Source organism: Mesoplodon mirus (genome assembly GCF_964341445.2).
Source record: "Mesoplodon mirus genome assembly, chromosome: 7".
Classification (NCBI taxonomy): Eukaryota; Metazoa; Chordata; class Mammalia; order Artiodactyla; family Ziphiidae; genus Mesoplodon; species Mesoplodon mirus.
In genome coordinates this window covers 37,991,034-38,010,447 of record NC_138983.1, presented here as the reverse complement: position 1 = coordinate 38,010,447, position 19,414 = coordinate 37,991,034, and the positions used below count along the sequence as shown (strand labels likewise).

General features: G+C 41.3%; 1 protein-coding gene across 1 annotated transcript in view; it reads left to right on the top strand.

Annotated features, from left to right (window-relative positions):
- HEPHL1 (hephaestin like 1) overlaps nt 1-19,414 on the top strand; it is a gene marked incomplete at its 3' end in the record, with an annotated part of 86,668 nt that overhangs the window by 44,163 nt on the left and 23,091 nt on the right. The window contains exons 11-13 of the mRNA XM_082628397.1: nt 3,939-4,151; nt 7,048-7,261; nt 17,726-17,865. Of these exons, the coding sequence (XP_082484523.1) occupies nt 3,939-4,151; nt 7,048-7,261; nt 17,726-17,865 (567 nt within the window). The remainder of the gene's footprint in view (nt 1-3,938; nt 4,152-7,047; nt 7,262-17,725; nt 17,866-19,414) is intronic.

The window sequence follows — 19,414 nt, the reverse complement described above, 5'->3', positions numbered from 1 at the left end:
AAAACAGACACATGGATCCACAGAAGAGAATAGTGGGCCCAGAAATGAACCCACGCACTTATGGTCAATTACTCTATGACAAAGGAGGCAAGAATATACAACGGAGAGAAGACAGTCTCTTCAATAAGTAGTTCTGGGAAAACTGGACAGCTACATGTAAAGGAATGAAATTAGAACATTCTATAACACCATATATGAAAATAAAATTAAGATAGATTAAAGACCTAAATGTAAGACTGGGTACAATGAAACTCCTAGAGAAAAACATTGGCAGAACACTCTTTGACATAAATCCCAACAATAGTTTTTTGGATCTGCCTCCTAAATTAAAGGAAATAAAAGCAAAACTAAACAAATTGGATCTAACTAAACATAAAAGCTTTTGCACAGCAAAGGAAGCCATCAATAAAATGAAAAGACAACCTACTGAATGGGAGAAAATATTTGCAAATGATATGCCTGATAAGGGATTAATAGCCAACATATGTAAACAGCTTGTACAACTCAAAATCAAAGAAACAAACAACCTGATTAAAAATGGGCAGAAGAACTGAGTAGACACTTTTCCAAAGAGGAAATGCAGATGGCCAACAGGCACGTGAAAAGATGTTGAACATTGCTAGTCATCTGAGAAATGCAAATCAAAACCACAATGAGATATCACCTCACACCTGTCAGAACAGCTATTATCAAAAAGAATACAAATAGCAAATGTTGGTGAGGATGTGGAGAAAAGGGAACCCTCCTACACAGTTGGTGAGAATGTAAATTGGTACAGCCACTGTGGAAAACAGTATGGAAGTGTCTCAAAAAACTAAAAATAGAACTACTATATGACCCAGCAATTCCACTCCTGGGTATATATATATCCAAACAAACAAACAAAAAACCCAAAACCACTAATTCGAAAAGATACATGCAGGACTTCCCTGGTGGTCCAGTGGTTAAAACTCCGGACTTCCAATGCAGGGGGCCCAGCTTCGATCCCTGGAAGGGTAACTAAGATCCCGCATGCCACGTGGTATAGCCAAAAAAAAAAAAAAAGAAAAGAAAAGATACATGCACTCCAATGTTCATAGCAACATTATTTACAATAGCCAAGATATGGAAGCAACCTAAGTGTCCATGAAGAGATGAAATGGATAAAGACATGGTGTATATGTACATATATATATATATATATATATGGAAATAAAGCTTAGTCATAAAAAGGAATGAAATTCTGCCATTTGCAACTATGTGGATGGTCCTAGAGAGTATTATGCTTAGTGAAATAAGTCAGACAGAGAAATAGAAATACTGTATGTTTCACTTATATGTGGAATCTAAAAAGTAAAACAAATGAATGTATATAACAAAAAAGGAACAGACTCAGACATAGAGAATAAACTAGGGGTTACCAGTGGGGAGAGGGAAGGGTGAAGGTGCAAGATAGGGCTATGGGATTAAGAGAAAATAACTACTATGAATAAAATAAATAAGCTATAAGGATATATTGCACAACACAGGGAAATATTGCCATCATTTTGTAATAACTTTAAATGTAGTATAATGTATAAAAATATTGAATCACTATGTTGTACACCTAAAACTAGTATAATATTGTAAATCAAATATACTTCAATAAAATTTTTTTTCAGTGCTTAAAGCAAGCATGGCGAGATAACAGGCCTTGTCTTAGGACCAAGCATAACATCTGATTATTGGGAAACAATAAACAAATGTTTATTAAACATTATGGGAAAAATTATGGGAAACATTATGGGAAAATAATGAAATAGCCCTTTCCCTCTCTCCCAAGGAAGTCCAAAAAAAGTTCAAGGTTTCAAGTGATGCACAGCACCAGCTCAGACTCCTGTGGTCCTGGATGTTCTGTTCCAACAGAGTCCCCTCTTGGGCCAATGGAAAGCATGGAATAGTGCACCTTCAATATCATCTTCTATGAAAAATTTTGTTATAACTGAATACAAAATGTAGTTCCTACCTCTCTAGTAGCCAATAGAAAAGGTAAATTCAACTATAAATTAGGAAACATAGCAATTCCTTAGTGGAGAAGCTAGGTTGCAAAAGAAATTTATCATGAGAGGCCTGTATATAGAAAACAGAAAACAATCTAATGGACCATGTCAAATCCAGTCCCATCCTGGTTTGGCAATTTGAAATACATTTGTATATTTTGAACATGTAGAATATGTCATTTTTCAAGCAAAATTCAAGGAAAATTACGTGTTTTACTTTAAATTTCACATTAATTATAAATTAAATTTTGTCTCCAGTCTTGCTTGCATGAGTGGGAGAAAGAAAGTTGGCAACAATACCAAAGAGAAAATGCCTTATATAGCATACAATGCTTTGCATTGCTCGTATTATATAGTCTATATTCAACGCTGTTTGTTGAATATCTGAATGAATGTTCCAGAAAGAGAGGCTTTTTTGGAGGGTTGGGGGGCACGCTGTTTGGCTTGTGGGATCTTAGTTCCCTGACCCAGGCCCTCGGGCCCTTGGCAGTGAGAGCGCCGAGTCCTAACCAGTGGACCACCAGGGAATTCCCGGGAAAGAGAGGCTTTAAACTAGAGTTCCAAGGCAACAGAGGATTCTCTACCAGCCAGCCAAGGACTAAATTACTAGCATCACAATTTACAATGATACCTCTTTAACATTCAACAGACAAGACTTAGTTTATTTGCAAGAACATTATCAAAGATTTTTTTTCAGAAAATGTGATATTCTTCTCAGCAGCCCCAGGGCTTCTTGGAATTTCTACTAATAATTCCAGATATTTGAGTAAAATTACCAAGCACCACTCATTCTGCAGATAGAGAAACAAAAAGTAATTTTATTTGACAATGAGATTGTAACAGATCATTCATGTGCATGATGAATGGGCATTAGAAGGAGTGGGAGTGGAAATATCTCTCTAAGGGCCATCAAGCATGAGACATAATTAGGTGCAGTCACTCTTCAGTACTATTCAATCACAGCATTCATCCCCCAGAGTGGGAATGTGGTTTCTCAATTCTTCTCAAGGCACTGCTCCAGGTAACCACTATTGATGGATTGAGGTTGATGTAAAAGAGAAAAACAATTTGCATTTCTGGAGATACAAAGTGTTTTCATATCTAAGTGATCATTATTCAAAGTTCTGTCAGTTATTTTATCGGGGAATGGAAATCAAAGTTATCATAAGGCCAAATTATTTACTCAAGGGCCAACCTCTTATAATTTAGTGTCCCTTCCCCCAACCCCAAAAGCCATCTCCACTGACTAGACATGCAAATATAATGTCAATCAACTGCAATTTTTTCAAATGATGCAAGATCCATGAAATCAGTGAAGAGATGTGTGATAACTTCTAGAATCAAATGCAAAGCCATTTGCAAATGAGGATCTGACAAAATTAAATGAATAACTGAGGAAAAGACACTTAACAAGGGAGATGACAGGATAAGAACCTCAAAAGAAAATGATTTTCATATCGAGACCTTTAAAAAAGACTTCGAGAAAATTAACGAAGTCTGTAAATATTTTTGCAAGGATGATACTCTTTATAATCTGCAAACCTAAAATGTGAAATGAAGGCTATCATATTATACTATCAAACAATTTTGTCAGAAAACATTACTCCAAAAAACAACCTGGTTTATTTCTTATTGATTCTTAGAATTAATGCCCTGTGTATATATTATTAAATAGAACAGATTCACAGTTTTAGTGTATTTTCATTATTCATTGTTAATTTCAGTCTCCATTTAAATTTGATTCACCACGTGACTTTTCCCCAGGACTATTTATTCTCTGATATTAAGGATCTTCTGTCAACAGTTTGAACTTGAACACCACTGCCCCTACACACACTGATAATCTTTCACTAAGATGATGTGTTTTCAGTACATCTACAAACTTATAGTGGGCTGTGCTATCTTTTTCCTTCCATTTAGCTATTAACGGCTATATGTATGGCAACCAGCCAGGCCTAACCATGTGCAAAAAGGATAGAGTTTCCTGGCATATGATTGGAATGGGCACCGACACTGACATGCATGGAGTTTATTTTCAAGGGAACACCATCCACTTACGAGGGACTCACCGCGACTCCCTGGCCCTGTTTCCCCATGTCTCCACAACAGCATTCATGCAGCCGGACCATGCAGGTAAACTTGGCAGGGCCAGCTCAGGTGATCAAATTCCTATCTTCAGGCATATACTCTTTTTTTTTTTTTAACATCTTTATTGGAGTATAATTGCTTTACAATGGTGTGTTAGTTTCTGCTTTATAACAAAGTGAATCAGCTATACATATACATATATCCCCACATCCCCTCCCTCTTGTGTCTCCCTCCCACCCTCCCTATCCCATCCCTCTAGGTGGTCACAAAACACCGAGATGATCTCCCTGTGCTATGTGGCTGCTTCCCACTAGCTATCTATTTTACATTTGGTAGTGTATATATAAGTCCATACCACTCTGTCACTTTGTCCCAGATTACCCTTCCCCCTCCCCGTGTCCTCAAGTCCATTCTCTACGTCTGCGTCTTTATTCCTGTCCCAGGCATATACTCTTAGGACCCTCCCCCAGAAGAAATTGTTTGAATTAGGACACTCCCGGGTGTACAGAAAGAGGTATAGTCCTGATTAGAATCAGAGAATACTGACTATTTTATTTCAAATATATAGTGTAAAGGACAAAGGAAAGGCGTCTAAAATAACATCCACAAAGCAGAAGTGGGAGTACTCCAAATGACCTTGCCTCACAAATCCTAGAAGAATGCTCTTGATTTATATCCATGAACAATTCAGGCCAAGAAAGAGGAATTTTTGTTGTTGTTGTTCTCTTTAAGCACAAACATCATTTTAGTTACTGCTCTGAAGCATCAACCAGGCATGAGCAGCCCAGTGGTTGCTTCCAGGTTATGGACATGAACTTGTCTTATCTTTAGAGATTGATGGTGGTCTCTTGATGAGTCCCAAATGGTGACTTCCCTATTTTCATTCTCTTGGGCACCCAGAAAGCAAGCTGCATTGGGTCTTAATTTCATGGAGAGCCCATTGAAATACTAGTACCTGTCCCTTCTCTTAGAGAGTCCCAAGCTAATTAGATAACGAGGGCATTTTAATAAAAGATATAGAACAATATATGGCAGCATATGCTGTCTCATGAAAAATAAGAATAGCAAGTGCTACGGGTGTTCAACATGTTTCTCCAACCCAACTTTTTCATTAGTCTTAAGAAGAAACCAATATTCTACCCAAGATGAGTACTTGCCAGCTCTGTCTCCTTTATGAATAGGTATTTACTTCTTTACTCCACACTAGAACTTCAGTTTAGATGCCTCTCCGTGTCACTGGTTAAGAACTTGAGGTTTGAGCTTCAAAACTTTTGCCTAAGAACTGTCTCAGAATAGGAGCTCCATAATCATTGCCTTGTAAACTTCTAGTATTCAACATTTCTATATTAATATAATTGATCAATTATGAATCATCCCAAGGGATACCTTGGGAACAATGATCTTTTTTTAATGCATTCTTCAAGGTCAAAGAAGGAAGAGGAGGAAAACAGCCAAATAGGTTTAACTCATAGAAAGAGGCATTCAAAACTAGAGATGGCTGGAATAATTTTAGGGTTTTGGCTACTTACTCATGTGCCCTACAGGCTTCTAAAGAGCTACATGACGATGTTTTCCAGTTTATATTTAGTGGTGAGTATAAATCGGTTATTGCTGAAAAGCTTAGTTATTTCACCAATTCCTGTCCCATATCTCTAAGCCAAAAGGAGTGCCCAAAACATGGGTAGAGGAGCTTGTCAGTTGCAAGTCAAACGTTTTCTCTTTGAATCTTTTTTTTTTTAAACCACTTTACTGATGTATGACTGATACACAAAAAGCTGTATATTTAGTATATGTAAATTGATGAGTTTGGAGAGAAGTATGCATCTGTGAAAACATCACCACAATCGAGGCCTTAAGCTCCTCTTTGTTCTTAGAGAAGATAATTCCTCATCTGTTGAAGGAATGATGTACACATAAATAATGAGCTGCCTGGAGACCCACATAGGCAGAGGAAGCTCTCGCCATGTCTGTCTTCTGAGGTGTCTTCTCTCTGGTTTTATAGAGACCCTTCCTCATGACGGTCACCACGGGGTGTTAGGGTACCCCATGAACCAATGGTTTGGGCTCATCCTGAAGGGGTAACTTGGCAGTATTTAGACATGTGTAGCATGATAGAAGCTATCTCTGTGCTTTGTAGGTAGTTAACAAGACCCGCACTCTCACTCACCTCTGAGAACAGAGTCTACCAGAGGAAGGGAAGATTTATTGATCTAGTAATTTCACTGAAAGTTGATACTTTCCAATAATTTGGTTTTATATGATTTTATGGTGAATTCAGTTAAGATAGGTATACCTGATGCCAAGGCATCTAGAAAATTCAGCTTAAAAATTATATTGTTCTCAGTCAGACATGATTGTTGGTTTTTCTTTTTTCTTTTCATCTGGCATAATGTAGACTTACCATTGGAAACAAGACCATCCTCTGCTCAAGGGCTTAATGAAGAAATACATTTGGCTTTAGTAATAATACCTTACTTGTGTGTTGCACTTTATAGCTTATGAACACCTTTAGAGCAAAAGTCACGACTTCAGAAACGTGACCTAATTTGAACTTTGTCTAGAATATTCATCTTACGGGTAATGAGTTCCTTTTAAACTGGGTGGGATGAAGATAATCATCACCTATCAGTGATTTTGTAGGACTGACCATCTTCTAATAGGTGTGTACAATAGGGAAGACCCAGAGAAATCATCTGTTGGCAACAACTTTGCAAGTTTTATTTGTCCATGACAAATGAATTTCAGATGGTATTTTTCCCCATAAGTAAATATATTCAGAGTAACTTATTCCCCTTGGTGTCTGATTTTTAAATACTATATAAAGATGATATTTTAAAAATCCACCTTATCGGTTATTTTGAAATAAATTACATAGGTTTGCTAGCAAACCAAAATCAAACTCTCGAGCATCGCACACAACGCCAAGCTATTTCTCTTCCAGGCATCTTCAGGGTGTTTTGCTCCACCCTGTACCACTTCACGAGAGGCATGAATCAAATATATGAGGTCAGGAGCTGCGGCAACAAGGACCCTTCTGAACAGCCGTACAGGATGATAAGAACCTTTTACATCGCCGCTGAAGAGGTAGAATGGGATTATGCCCCTAACAAAAACTGGGAGTTCGAAAAGCAGCACTCGGACGGAGGATGGGAAAGGTACCACAGGCGAAGCCACCGCTGAGTCTTTTGGGTGGGGTCGCACATGCTCCGTGGACGTTTGTCAAACGTGGAAACTAAAAATGCCCTGGTTTTGTCTGCCCAGTTCTGGCAGACAAGAGATTTTACTCAGGGGCACGAAAGCTTAGGGAAGCTGCCCTCTCCGTCCCGGGAAGGGGTCTGAAGTCATTTTAAGGGCACTCCCGCGGCGGGCTCGGTCCACAACCTCTGGCTAGTTTCAAGGGTGGCTGTCGGACCAGCGAATGTGGCTTTGAGTGAGCGTCTGGACTGAAAGGGTTTAGGCAAAGAGGCCCATCTCACAGTGATCCTGGGAGGACAAAAGGATGCAGAGGGAGGCAGACATGGTGCGTAGATCTGGGGTGAGAGGATGTGCAGCTGTAGATTGAGGACCACGGGGGCCGTTGGCCGGGCGCTGACCGTGGGGGACAACCAGGGAGCACGTGGGAGGCATTGGCAGAGATCCCCGAGTTGGGACAGGAAAAGCAGGTCTCTTTGGATGACCTGGTACCCAGAAAGTCCTCCAGATTGACCCTCCTGGGCAGCGCTGTCGGCCAATGCTAAGCACCAATGAATGAGCGGAGGCAATGAGATGCTGGGGTAACACCCAGGCATTGGTATTTTTAAAAGCTCCCCAAATAATTCGAATATCAGATTCTAGATTAAGAACCACAGCACGGGGCTCCCCTGGTGGCGCAGTGGTTGGGAATCCAGCTGCCAGTGCAGCGGACATGGGTTCAAGCCCTGGTCCGGGAAGATCCCACATGCCGCGGAGCAACTAAGCCCGTGTGCCACAACTACTGAGCCTGCGCTCTAGAGCCTGCAAGCCACCACTACTGAAGCCCGTGCTCCTAGAGCCCGTGCTCTACAACAAGAGAAGCCACCGCACAGCAACAAAGAGTAGCCCCCGCTCACCGCAACTAGCGAAGGCCCGCGCGCAGCAACTAAGACCCAACGCAGCCAAAAATTTTAAAAATAAATAAACAATATAAATAAATTTTAAAAAAGAAAGAAAACGGGCGTATCATGCCAGACACCCAAGGGTTAAGGGGCATAGCCCAAGACCCCTTCCCTCACCTGGCTTCAAGCCCCCTGCTGGCTGATGAGCACTGGTCTCTACTGCCCTAAGCCCACCAGGGCCTCCGGGTAAAGCCAAGGAGGAAAGGAATAGAAGCATCTCAGGCACAGACCTGCAGACCTTTCCCTCAAAGTTAACACCCTCTGCTTGGATATCACTGTCCCATATACGGACGAGGAGACTTGGCCCAGTTAAGTGGTCTAACTAGTCACTGGCAGAGTTGGAGTTGAACATAGACCTTTCAAAGGACAAATCCTGTTCTCAACACAAGCTGACTTTCACACCCTTGTTCCTCTTTGATATTTATTATCACACTTCCCTTGCCCTCCCCTCCCCAGCCCTCATACTAATCCTCTGTGGTTATGCGCCCCCCCCCCACCAACTCTCCCACACCCAGCTGTTCCGAATATTAACCTGTTTTGTTTCTTTTCTTACTTGGCCTGTTTTGAGGGTTCAGGTTAATGCAAAAAATGTAATGGTGCCACCTTATGGACAAATGAAGAAGCACAATGACTCTCCATTTTTTTTTTTTTAATTTATTTTTTTTAAATTTTTTGCCTTATAACAAATTTAATCAGTTATACATATACATATGTTTCCATATCCCCTCCCTTTTGCGTCTCCCTCCCACCCTCCCTATCCCACCCCTCCAGGCGGTCACAAAGCACCGAGCTGATCTCCCTGTGCTATGCGGCTGCTTCCCACTAGCTATCTACCTTACGTTTGGTAGTGTATATATGTCCATGCCGCTCTTTCACTTTGTCACAGCTTACCCTTCCCCCTCCCCATATCCTCAAGTCCATTCTCTAGTAGGTCTGTGTCTTTATTCCTGTCTTACCCCTATGTTCTTCATGACATTTTTTTTCTTAAATTCCATATATATGTGTTAGCATACAGTATTTGTCTTTCTCTTTCTGACTTACTTCACTCTGTATGACAGACTCTAGGTCTATCCACCTCATTACAAATAGCTCAATTTCATTTCTTTTTATGGCTGAGTAATATTCCATTGTATATATGTGCCACATCTTCTTTATCCATTCATCCGATGATGGACACTTAGGTTGTTTCCATCTCCGGGCTATTGTAAATAGGGCTGCTATGAACATTTTGGTACATGTCTCTTTTTGAATTATGGTTTTCTCAGGGTATATGCCCAGTAGTGGGATTGCTGGGTCATATGGTAGTTCTATTTGTAGTTTTTTAAGGAACCTCCATACCGTTCTCCATAGCGGCTGTACCAATTCACATTCCCACCAGCAGTGCAAGAGTGTTCCCTTTTTTCCACACCCTCTCCAGCATTTATTGTTTCTAGATTTTTTGATGATGGCCATTCTGACTGGTGTGAGATGATATCTCATTGTAGTTTTGATTTGCATTTCTCTAATGAGTAAAGATGTTGAGCATCCTTTCATGTGTTTGTTGGCAGTCTGTATATCTTCTGTGGAGAAATGTCTATTTAGGTCTTCTGCCCATTTTTGGATTGGGTTGTTTGTTTTTTTGTTATTGAGCTGCATGAGTTGCTTATAAATTTTGGAGATTAATCCTTTGTCAGTTGCTTCATTTGCAAATATTTTCTCCCATTCTGAGGGTTGTCTTTTGGTCTTGTTTATGGTTTCCTTTGCTGTGCAAAAGCTTTGAAGTTTCATTAGGTCCCATGTGTTTATTTTTGTCTTTATTTCCATTTCTCTAGGAGGTGGGTCAAAAAGGATCTTGCTGTGATTTATGTCATAGAGTGTTCTGCCTATGTTTTCCTCTAAGAGTTTGATAGTGTCTGGCCTTATATTTAGGTCTTTAATCCATTTTGAGCTTATTTTTGTGTATGGTGTTAGGGAGTGATCTAATCTCATACTTTTACATGTCCCTATCCAGTTTTCCCAGCACCACTTATTGAAGAGACTGTCCTTTCTCCACTGTACATTCCTGCCTCCTTTATCAAAGATAAGGTGACCATATGTCCGTGGGTTTAACTCTGGGCTTTCTATCCTGTTCCATTGATCTATCTTTCTGTTTTTGTGCCAGTACCATACTGTCTTGATTACTGTAGCTTTGTAGTATAGTCTGAAGTCAGGGAGCCTGATTCCTCCAGCTCCATTTTTCGTTCTCAAGATTGCTTTGGCTATTCGGGGTCTTTTGTGTTTCCATACAAATTGTGAAATTTTTTGTTCTAGTTCTGTGAAAAATGCCAGTGGTAGTTTGATAGGGATTGCATTGAATCTGTAGATTGCTTTGGGTAGTAGAGTCATTTTCACAATGTTGATTCTTCCAATCCAAGAACATGGTACATCTCTCCATCTATTTGTATCATCTTTAATTTCTTTCATCAGTGTCTTATAATTTTCTGCATACAGGTCTTTTGTCTCCTTAGGTAGGTTTATTCCTAGATATTTTATTCTTTTGGTTGCAATGGTAAATGGGAGTGTTTCCTTGATTTCACTTTCAGATTTTTCATCATTAGTATATAGGAATGCCAGAGATTTCTGTGCATTAATTTTGTATCCTGCAACTTGACCAAATTCATTGATTAGCTCTAGTAGTTTTCTGGTAGCATCTTTAGGATTCTCTATGTATAGTATCATGTCATCTGCAAACAGTGACAGCTTTACTTCTTCTTTTCCGATTTGGATTCCTTTTATTTCCTTTTCTTCTCTGATTGCTGTGGCTAAAACTTCCAAAACTAGGTTGAATAAGAGTGGTGAGAGTGGGCAACCTTGTCTTGTTCCTGATCTTAGTGGAAATGGTTTCAGTTTTTCACCATTGAGGACGATGCTGGCTGTGGGTTTGTCATATATGGCCTTTATTAGGTTGAGGAAAGTTCCCTCTATGCCTACTTTCTGCAGGGGTTTTATCATAAATGGGTGTTGAATTTTGTCGAAAGCTTTCTCTGCATCTATTGAGATGATCATATGGTTTTTCTCCTTCAACTTGTTAATATGGTGTATCACGTTGATTGATTTGCGTATATTGAAGAATCCTTGCATTCCTGGAATAAACCCCACTTGATCATGGTGTATGATCCTTTTAATGTGCTGTTGGATTCTGTTTGCTAGTATTTTGTTGAGGATTTTTGCATCTATGTTCATCAGTGATATTGGCCTGTAGTTTTCTTTCTTTGTGACATCCTTGTCTGGTTTGGGTATCAAGGTGATGGTGGCCTCGTAGAATGAGTTTGGGAGTGTTCCTCCCTCTGCTATATTTTGGAAGAGTTTCAGAAGGATAGGTGTTAGCTCTTCTCTAAATGCTTGATAGAATTCGCCTGTGAAGCCATCTGGTCCTGGGCTTTTGTTTGTTGGAAGATTTTTTATCACAGTTTCAATTTCAGTGCTTGTGATTGGTCTGTTCAAATTTTCTATTTCTTCCTGATTCAGTCTTGGCAGGTTGTGCATTTCTAAGAATTTGTCCATTTCTTCCAGGTTGTCCATTTTATTGGCATAGAGTTGCTTATAGTAATCTCTCATGATCTTTTGTATTTCTGCAGTGTCAGTTGTTACTTCTCCTTTTTCATTTCTAATTCTGTTGATTTGAGTCTTCTCCCTTTTTTTCTTGATGAGTCTGGCTAATGGTTTATCAATTTTGTTTATCTTCTCAAAGAACCAGCTTTTAGTTTTATTGATCTTTGCTATCGTTTCCTTCATTTCTTTTTCATTTATTTCTGATCTGATTTTTATGATTTCTTTCCTTCTGCTAACTTTGGGATGTTTTTGTTCTTCTTTCTCTAATTGCTTTAGGTGCAAGGTTAGGTTGTTTAATCGAGATGTTTCCTGTTTCTTAAGGTGGGATTGTATTGCTATAAACTTCCCTCTTAGAACTGCTTTTGCTGCATCCCATAGGTTTTGGGTCGTCGTGTCTCCATTGTCATTTGTTTCTAGGTATTTTTTAATTTCCTCTTTGATTTCTTCAGTGATCACTTCGTTATTAAGTAGTGTATTGTTTAGCCTCCATGTGTTTGTATTTTTTACAGATCTTTTCCTGTAATTGATATCTAGTCTCATAGCATTGTGGTCGGAAAAGATACTTGATACAATTTCAATTTTCTTAAATTTACCAAGGCTTGATTTGTGACCCAAGATATGATCTATCCTGGAGAATGTTCCATGAGCACTTGAGAAAAATGTGTATTCTGTTGTTTTTGGATGAATGTCCTATAAATATCAATTAAGTCCATCTTGTTTAATGTATCATTTAAAGCTTGTGTTTCCTTATTTATTTTCATTTTGGATGATCTGTCCATTGGTGAAAGTGGGGTGTTAAAGTCCCCTACTATGAGTGTGTTACTGTCAATTTCTCCTTTTATGGCTGTTAGTATTTGCCTTATGTATTGAGGTGCTCCTATGTTTGGTGCATAAATATTTACAATTGTTATATCTTCTTCTTGGATCGATCCCTTGATCATTATGTAGTGTCCTTCTTTGTCTCTTCTAGTAGTCTTTATTTTAAAGTCTATTTTGTCTGATATGAGAATTGCTACTCCAGCTTTCTTTTGGTTTCCATTTGCATGGAATATCTTTTTCCATCCCCTTACTTTCAGTCTGTATGTGTCTCTAGGTCTGAAGTGGGTCTCTTGTAGACAGCATATATATGGGTCTTGTTTTTGTATCCATTCAGCCAATCTGTGTCTTTTGGTGGGAGCATTTAGTCCATTTACATTTAAGGTAATTATCGATATGTATGTTCCTATTCCCATTTTCTTAATTGTTTTGGGTTCATTATTGTAGGTCTTTTACTTCTGTTGTGTTTCTTGCCTAAAGAAGTTCCTTTAGCATTTGTTGTAAAGCTGGTTTGGTGGTGCTGAACTCTCTCAGCTTTTGCTTGTCTGTAAAGGTTTTAATTTCTCCATCAAATCTGAATGAGATCCTTGCTGGGTAGAGTAATCTTGGTTGCAGGTTTTTCTCCTTCATCACTTTAATTATGTCCTGCCACTCCCTTCTGGCTTGTAGAGTTTCTGCTGAGAGATCAGCTGTTATCCTGATGGGGATTCCCTTGTGTGTTATTTGTTGTTTTTCCCTTGCTGCTTTTAATATGATTTCTTTGTGTTTAATTTTTGACAGTTTGATTAATATGTGTCTTGGCGTATTTCTCCTTGGATTTATTCTGTATGGGACTCTCTGTGCCTCCTGGACTTGATTAACTATTTCCTTTCCCATATTAGGGAAGTTTTCAACTATAATCTCTTCAAATATTTTCTCAGTCCCTTTCTTTTTCTCTTCTTCTTCTGGAACCCCTATAATTCGAATGTTGGTGCGTTTAATGTTGTCCCAGAGGTCTCTGAGACTGTCCTCTGTTCTTTTCATTCTTTTTTCTTTATTTTGCTCTGCATCAGTTATTTCCACTATTTTATCTTCCACCTCACTTATCCGTTCTTCTGCCTCAGTTATTCTGCTATTGATCCCATCTAGAGTATTTTTTATTTCATGTATTGTGTTTTTAATCGATGCTTGATTCATCTTTAGTTCTTCTAGGTCCTTGTTAACTGTTTCTTGCATTTTGTCTATTCTATTTCCAAGATTTTGGATCTGGGAAATAGAATTTTGGATCATCTTTACCATCATTATTCTGAATTCTTTTTCAGGTAGACTGCCTATTACCTCTTCATTTGTTAGATCTGGTGGGTTTTTATCTTGCTCCTTCTCCTGCTGTGTGTTTTTCTGTCTTCTCATTTTGCTTATGTTACTGTGTTTGGGGTCTCCTTTTTTCAGGCTGCAGGTTCGTAGTTCCCGTTGTTTTTGGTGTCTGTCCCCAGTGGCTAAGGTTGGTTTAGTGGGTTGTGTAGGCTTCCTGGTGGAGGGGACTAGTGCCTGTGTTCTGGTGGATGAGGCTGGATCTTGTCTTTCTGGTGGGCAGGTCCACGTCTGGTGGTGTGTTTTGGGGTGTCTGCAGACTTTTTATGAGTTTAGGCCACCTCTCTGCTAATGGGTGGCGTTGTGTTCCTGTCTTGCTAGTTGTTTGGCCTAGGGTGTCCAGCACTGTAGCTTGCTGGTCGTTGAGTGAAGCTGGGTGCTGGTGTTGAGATGGAGATCTCTGGAAGATTTTTGCCGTTTGATATTATGTGGAGCTGGGAGGTCTCTTGTGGACCAGTGTCCTGAAGTTGGCTCTCCCACCTCAGAGGCACAGCACTGACTCCTGGCTCCTCAATTTGGGATGATGTGTTGTCTATTCATGTATTCCACAGATGCAGAGTACATCAAGTTGATTGTGGAGCTTTAATCCGCTGCTTCTGAGGCTGCTGGGAGAGGTTTCCCTTTCTCTTCTTTGTTCTCACAGCTCCTGGGTCTCAGCTTTGGATTTGGCCCCGCCTCTGCGTGTAGGTCGCCGGAGGGCGTCTGTTCTTCGCTCAGGCAGGACAGGGTTAAAGGAGCAGCCTCTTCGGGGACTCTGGCTCACTCAGGCTGGGCGGGAGGGAGGGGCACGGAGTGCGGGGCGAGCCTGCAGCGGCAAAGGTCGGCGTGATGTTGCACCAGCCCGAGGCGCGCCGTGCGTTCTCCCAGGGAAGCCGCCCCTGGATCCCGGGACCCCGGCAGTGGCGGGCTGCACAGGCTCCCGGAAGGGCGGTGTGGGCAGTGACCTGCGCTCGCACACAGGCTTCTTGGCGGCGGCAGCAGCAGCCCCAGCGTCCCACGCCCGTCTCTGGGCTCCGCGCTTTCAGTCGCGACTCGCGCCCGTCTGTGGAGCCCCTTTAAGCAGCGCTCTTAATCCCCTCTCCTCGCGCACCAGGAAACCAAGAGGGAAGAAAAAGTCTCTTGCCTCTTCGGCAGCTCCAGAGTCTTCCCTGACTCCCTCCCGGCTAGCTGTGGCACATTAGCCCCCTTCAGGCTGAGTTCTCGCCGCCAGCCCGTGACTCTCCATTTTTAAAAGATTTGCCGCAAGGACAGGACGGTTTAAAATTCATTCAATGATTCCCCAACCCAGTTTGCTAAACCAGACACCCCTCCTGCTAAACCAGTGCTGCCAATACAAGTTAAAGACTGATACTGCAGTAGAAAATGAAATGAATATTAATTTTGCTTTTTATAAAATGATTATTTCATTAACAGGCTGCCATCACTGAAGAAATCATCGTATAATAATTTTGTCACATGTACAATCTTAGCCCATGAGTGTGTAAGAAATTAATTTTCTTGAAACTCAGTGTAATTTCTATTCTCAGCCCCATCCCTCTGGGCTGGCAGGAAGAGCTAGCTTTGGTCTTCTGAGATTGTCTCCCAAGCTGCATAGAGAGATAGATAGAGGGTGCTGAGTGTGTCTGCACCCTGCCCCTACCACTCTGGATTGTGCCCATAAATAAATAAAAACAAAGTGGGATGAGAGCATTTTCACCTATTAAAAATACAACAGATCTGTAGATAAAAATGCAGTACAGAATTGAAATGCCAAGTCATCCTAGTGGCAATCTGTGGCACCCCTGTAGATCAGAGCCCAGGAACGAATGCCCCTCTGCACCCCAGTTGCTATGCCTCTGCTGTTTGGCCCAAGGCCATATCATAGGACACCTCTAGTTTTCAGACTACCCCTCAGTATGTGTTTTCCCTGAGACATTTATTGTCCTGGTCAGCACAGACCCTCTGCCTCAACTTGGAACCTGGAAGTCTTTCCCTGGGGCTTCCTAAGAACATGCTGGGGAGACCTCAGGATCCCAAAAAGGCAACAAATGGGACCATTGGCACAATGCCAGGGTCTGTGCTGTGAGAAGGAATTTGAAAATAGAGAGTAGGTTGCTATAGAGAAATGAAGTTATACCTAGCACTCCTGAGCTTGTGGACTGATATGCATGTAATTTAACTAACCTGGGATTCCAGACAAGACTCGCCATCTACCTAGAGTCTGTCATACAGAGTGAAATAAGTCAGAAAGAGAGAAACAAATACCGTATGCAAAGGCACGTATATGGAATCTACAATAACAGTACTGATGAACCCAGTGACAGGGCAGGAATAAAGACGTGGACGTAGAAAACAGACTTAAGGACATGGGGGGGAAAAGGAAGCTGGGACGAAGTGAGAGAGTAGCATTGACATATGTACACTACCATCTTCTGTGATGATCTCGCTTGGTGCTAGATAAAATATATAGTTGATCCTCATTATTTGCAGATTCCATGTTTGTGAATTTGCCTACTCGCTGAAATTTATCTGTAACCACCAAGTCAATTCTTGTGGTGCTTTTGTGGTCATTTGCCGATATGAATAAAGCAGTAAAAAATGTATGTCACTTAATGTTCACATTCCCAGCAGAAGTCAAACCAACAATGCATTCTTCTGCCTTCTTGTTTCAGCTCTCCTATGGAAACAAGTGTCCTTTTGGTCATCTATTTAGTGCCACTTTTTTTTTCTTCTTTGTGCTTTTTGTTGGTGATTTAGCTGTTTAAAATGGCTCCCCCAGCTTGGGGCTGAAGTGCTGTCTAGGGACCCTAAGCACGGGAAGGCTGTAATGTGCCCTTATGGAGGAAATACAGGTGCTAGATAAGCTTCATTCTAGCAGTTTATTCTATGAGTCATAGTACTATTGGCCATGAGTTCAGTATTTATGGATCAGCGATATATATTGCATGTCTTTAAACAGAAACACACATCAAACAAGGTTATATATTGATCTGTTGATGAAAATATTGTGACCCGAGGTTCAAAGGAACCTAACCCTGCGTTTCCCCTAGGAAAAATGATTCAGTATTTGTTAATTCAGTGTTTGGGGTGACTCTCTAGAATGTAACTACTGTGAATAACAAGAGCCAACTATATCTATATTTAGGGAATTCCCTGATGGTCCAGTGATTAGGACTCAGCACTCTCACAGTTGGGGTCCAGGTTCAATCCCTGATCAGGGAACTAAGATCCTGCAAGCCGTGCAACGTGGCCAAAATATATGTATATATTTGTACGTATATGCACAATACACAACCCACAGACTTTCTTGAGCTCTTTAAAATGGAAAAGCATAACAAGGTACAGAATGATACGTATAAAATCTGGAGGAATGCAGGGTGGTAGAATGTGTGTGTATGCGCATGGGTGAGCATGTGTGTGAGGTTAGTTAGTTCCAAGAAGAGAAGTGCAACCTCAAAGGGCTCTTATGAGTCTCTAACTAAGGCTGGTCAGGGATTGAGCGCCCAGTAGGGCTTTAGAGCAATGGTTCCCAAGAGTGGACCATAGGCCAGTGCCGGACTGCCCACATCTGAGCACCCAGAGATGCCTTCAAATGCAGAATCCTGGTCTCACTCCCCGAGAGCCTGGTGCAAAAAACCAGCTCCGCACAAAGATCCTGATTGCTGCCAGATTTGGGAAGCACTGCTCCAGTGCACCCCTGAATCATGCAGAAGCACTCAAGGATTTTCCTAGCCTCTAACAACTTTAATTCCTGTTGCTTCTGATTTGCAGACATGGAGATATATTTATGAACCGCACTGAAAACTGGATTGGCTCTCAGTACAAGAAAGTGGTTTACAGGGAATACACCAATGGAGAATTTGTGGAGATCAAAGCCCAACTGCCACGAGAGGAGCACTTGGCACTCCTGGGTATGGCACAGATCGCAGCCATGCACTGCCAGCACACACACACACACACACACACACACACACACACACACGTCTGGTTAGACTTCTGCCCAAGAAGGGATGGAAGGAACAGAGTAGCCTGACTGCATTCATCCGAGTATGACAACTTCCTGCTCTCCCATTATCAGGGAGTGTGCTTCATGCTCAGCTCATACAAACAGTAGCCATAAGAAGACTACCAGATGACGTGCAAACAGGAATCCATATAATCAGGGCAGTCTACCCAGTACCTGTTGCCCTGAAGTTCCTTTACCACCCCTCTTCTGAGCCAGGAAATTTTCATCTGAAACAAGTTGATGCCTCAGAACAGCGGGCAGAGTGTTTGCATAACTTCACCAAAGTTCTCAATCATCCATGCACGGTGCCTTACCAACACACCATGAAAATCATTCTGACAAAAGAGGAACCCCTGACTTAAGAGGGGTGCTTGGGTGAATGGCCTAGATTCATTTCCAGGGGCCCTAATTCCTGGCCTTCTCAGAACCGACTCTGCCTGTCTGATGCCCCGGGCTGCCTGACCTGGAGATCAGATAAGCTCTTCCTGCTAACCTTCCCCACTTTTCTTCACCTGAGCATCACCAAACCTGACTCCATTATGAAGATGCAATCTTAAAGCAGAGGGCTAATCTAGATGGCTTTTAGAAATCCGTCTCCATTTTTAAAAGTACAAGGCAACTTATATAAATAGTAAGGCTGTAAGGTGTTTTATTATTAAAATAAGGCACCACGAGATTACGAGATTCATAAATTATTAAACAGCCCATCCATCTTCACCATCTATTAACATCAGCTCCCAAGCTTGTTTGTCATACCAAATGAGTAATCTCCCATGGGAACATTCCTTCTTTTGAGCCCTGTGTGTGGACAGATCTCTGAAGAAAGGGTGCCGATCTTGCAGAGGGGGCTGGGCCACCCCCCCCCAAAGAGCCCCGGTTTGGTTGGCTCAGTAAAATGACACAAGCCAGTGACTTCATCAGAGGCAAGCCCAGCAGCACTTCAGCCAGTGGAGCGGGAGGCCCATCTATTCATTTTCTGTAGCTCAGGGAGAGGTCTGCACTCCTGAAGCTGCAAAGGGCGCAGGACAGGCCCACCTCTGGTCATTACTGTTCCCTGTGACCCACCAGGCGGTAAATCAGAAAGCATCTGCTCCCTCTCACCAATACAGCAAGGCATGTGCAATTTACGTGGTAATGTATACATAAATAGTGATTTTAATATATGTATGCACATGCCCCATCTGTAACTCTACCCCAAACTACTGTTTAAAAACATGTCTAGATTTTTCTTTTCTAGCTTTCTCATGAAAAGAGTGCTTTTCAGACACTTTCTGATTCATACTAAGTATTTCTTCTGAAGATAATAATAGTCCAACAAATTTTAGATTTATTTAGGCCTTTCATCAGTACAGTTATCCTTTGGTATCCACAGGGGATTTGTTCCAGGACCTCCATGGGTACCAAAATGCTCAAGTGTCTTTTTTTTTTTTTTTTTTTTTTTCAGTACGTGGGCC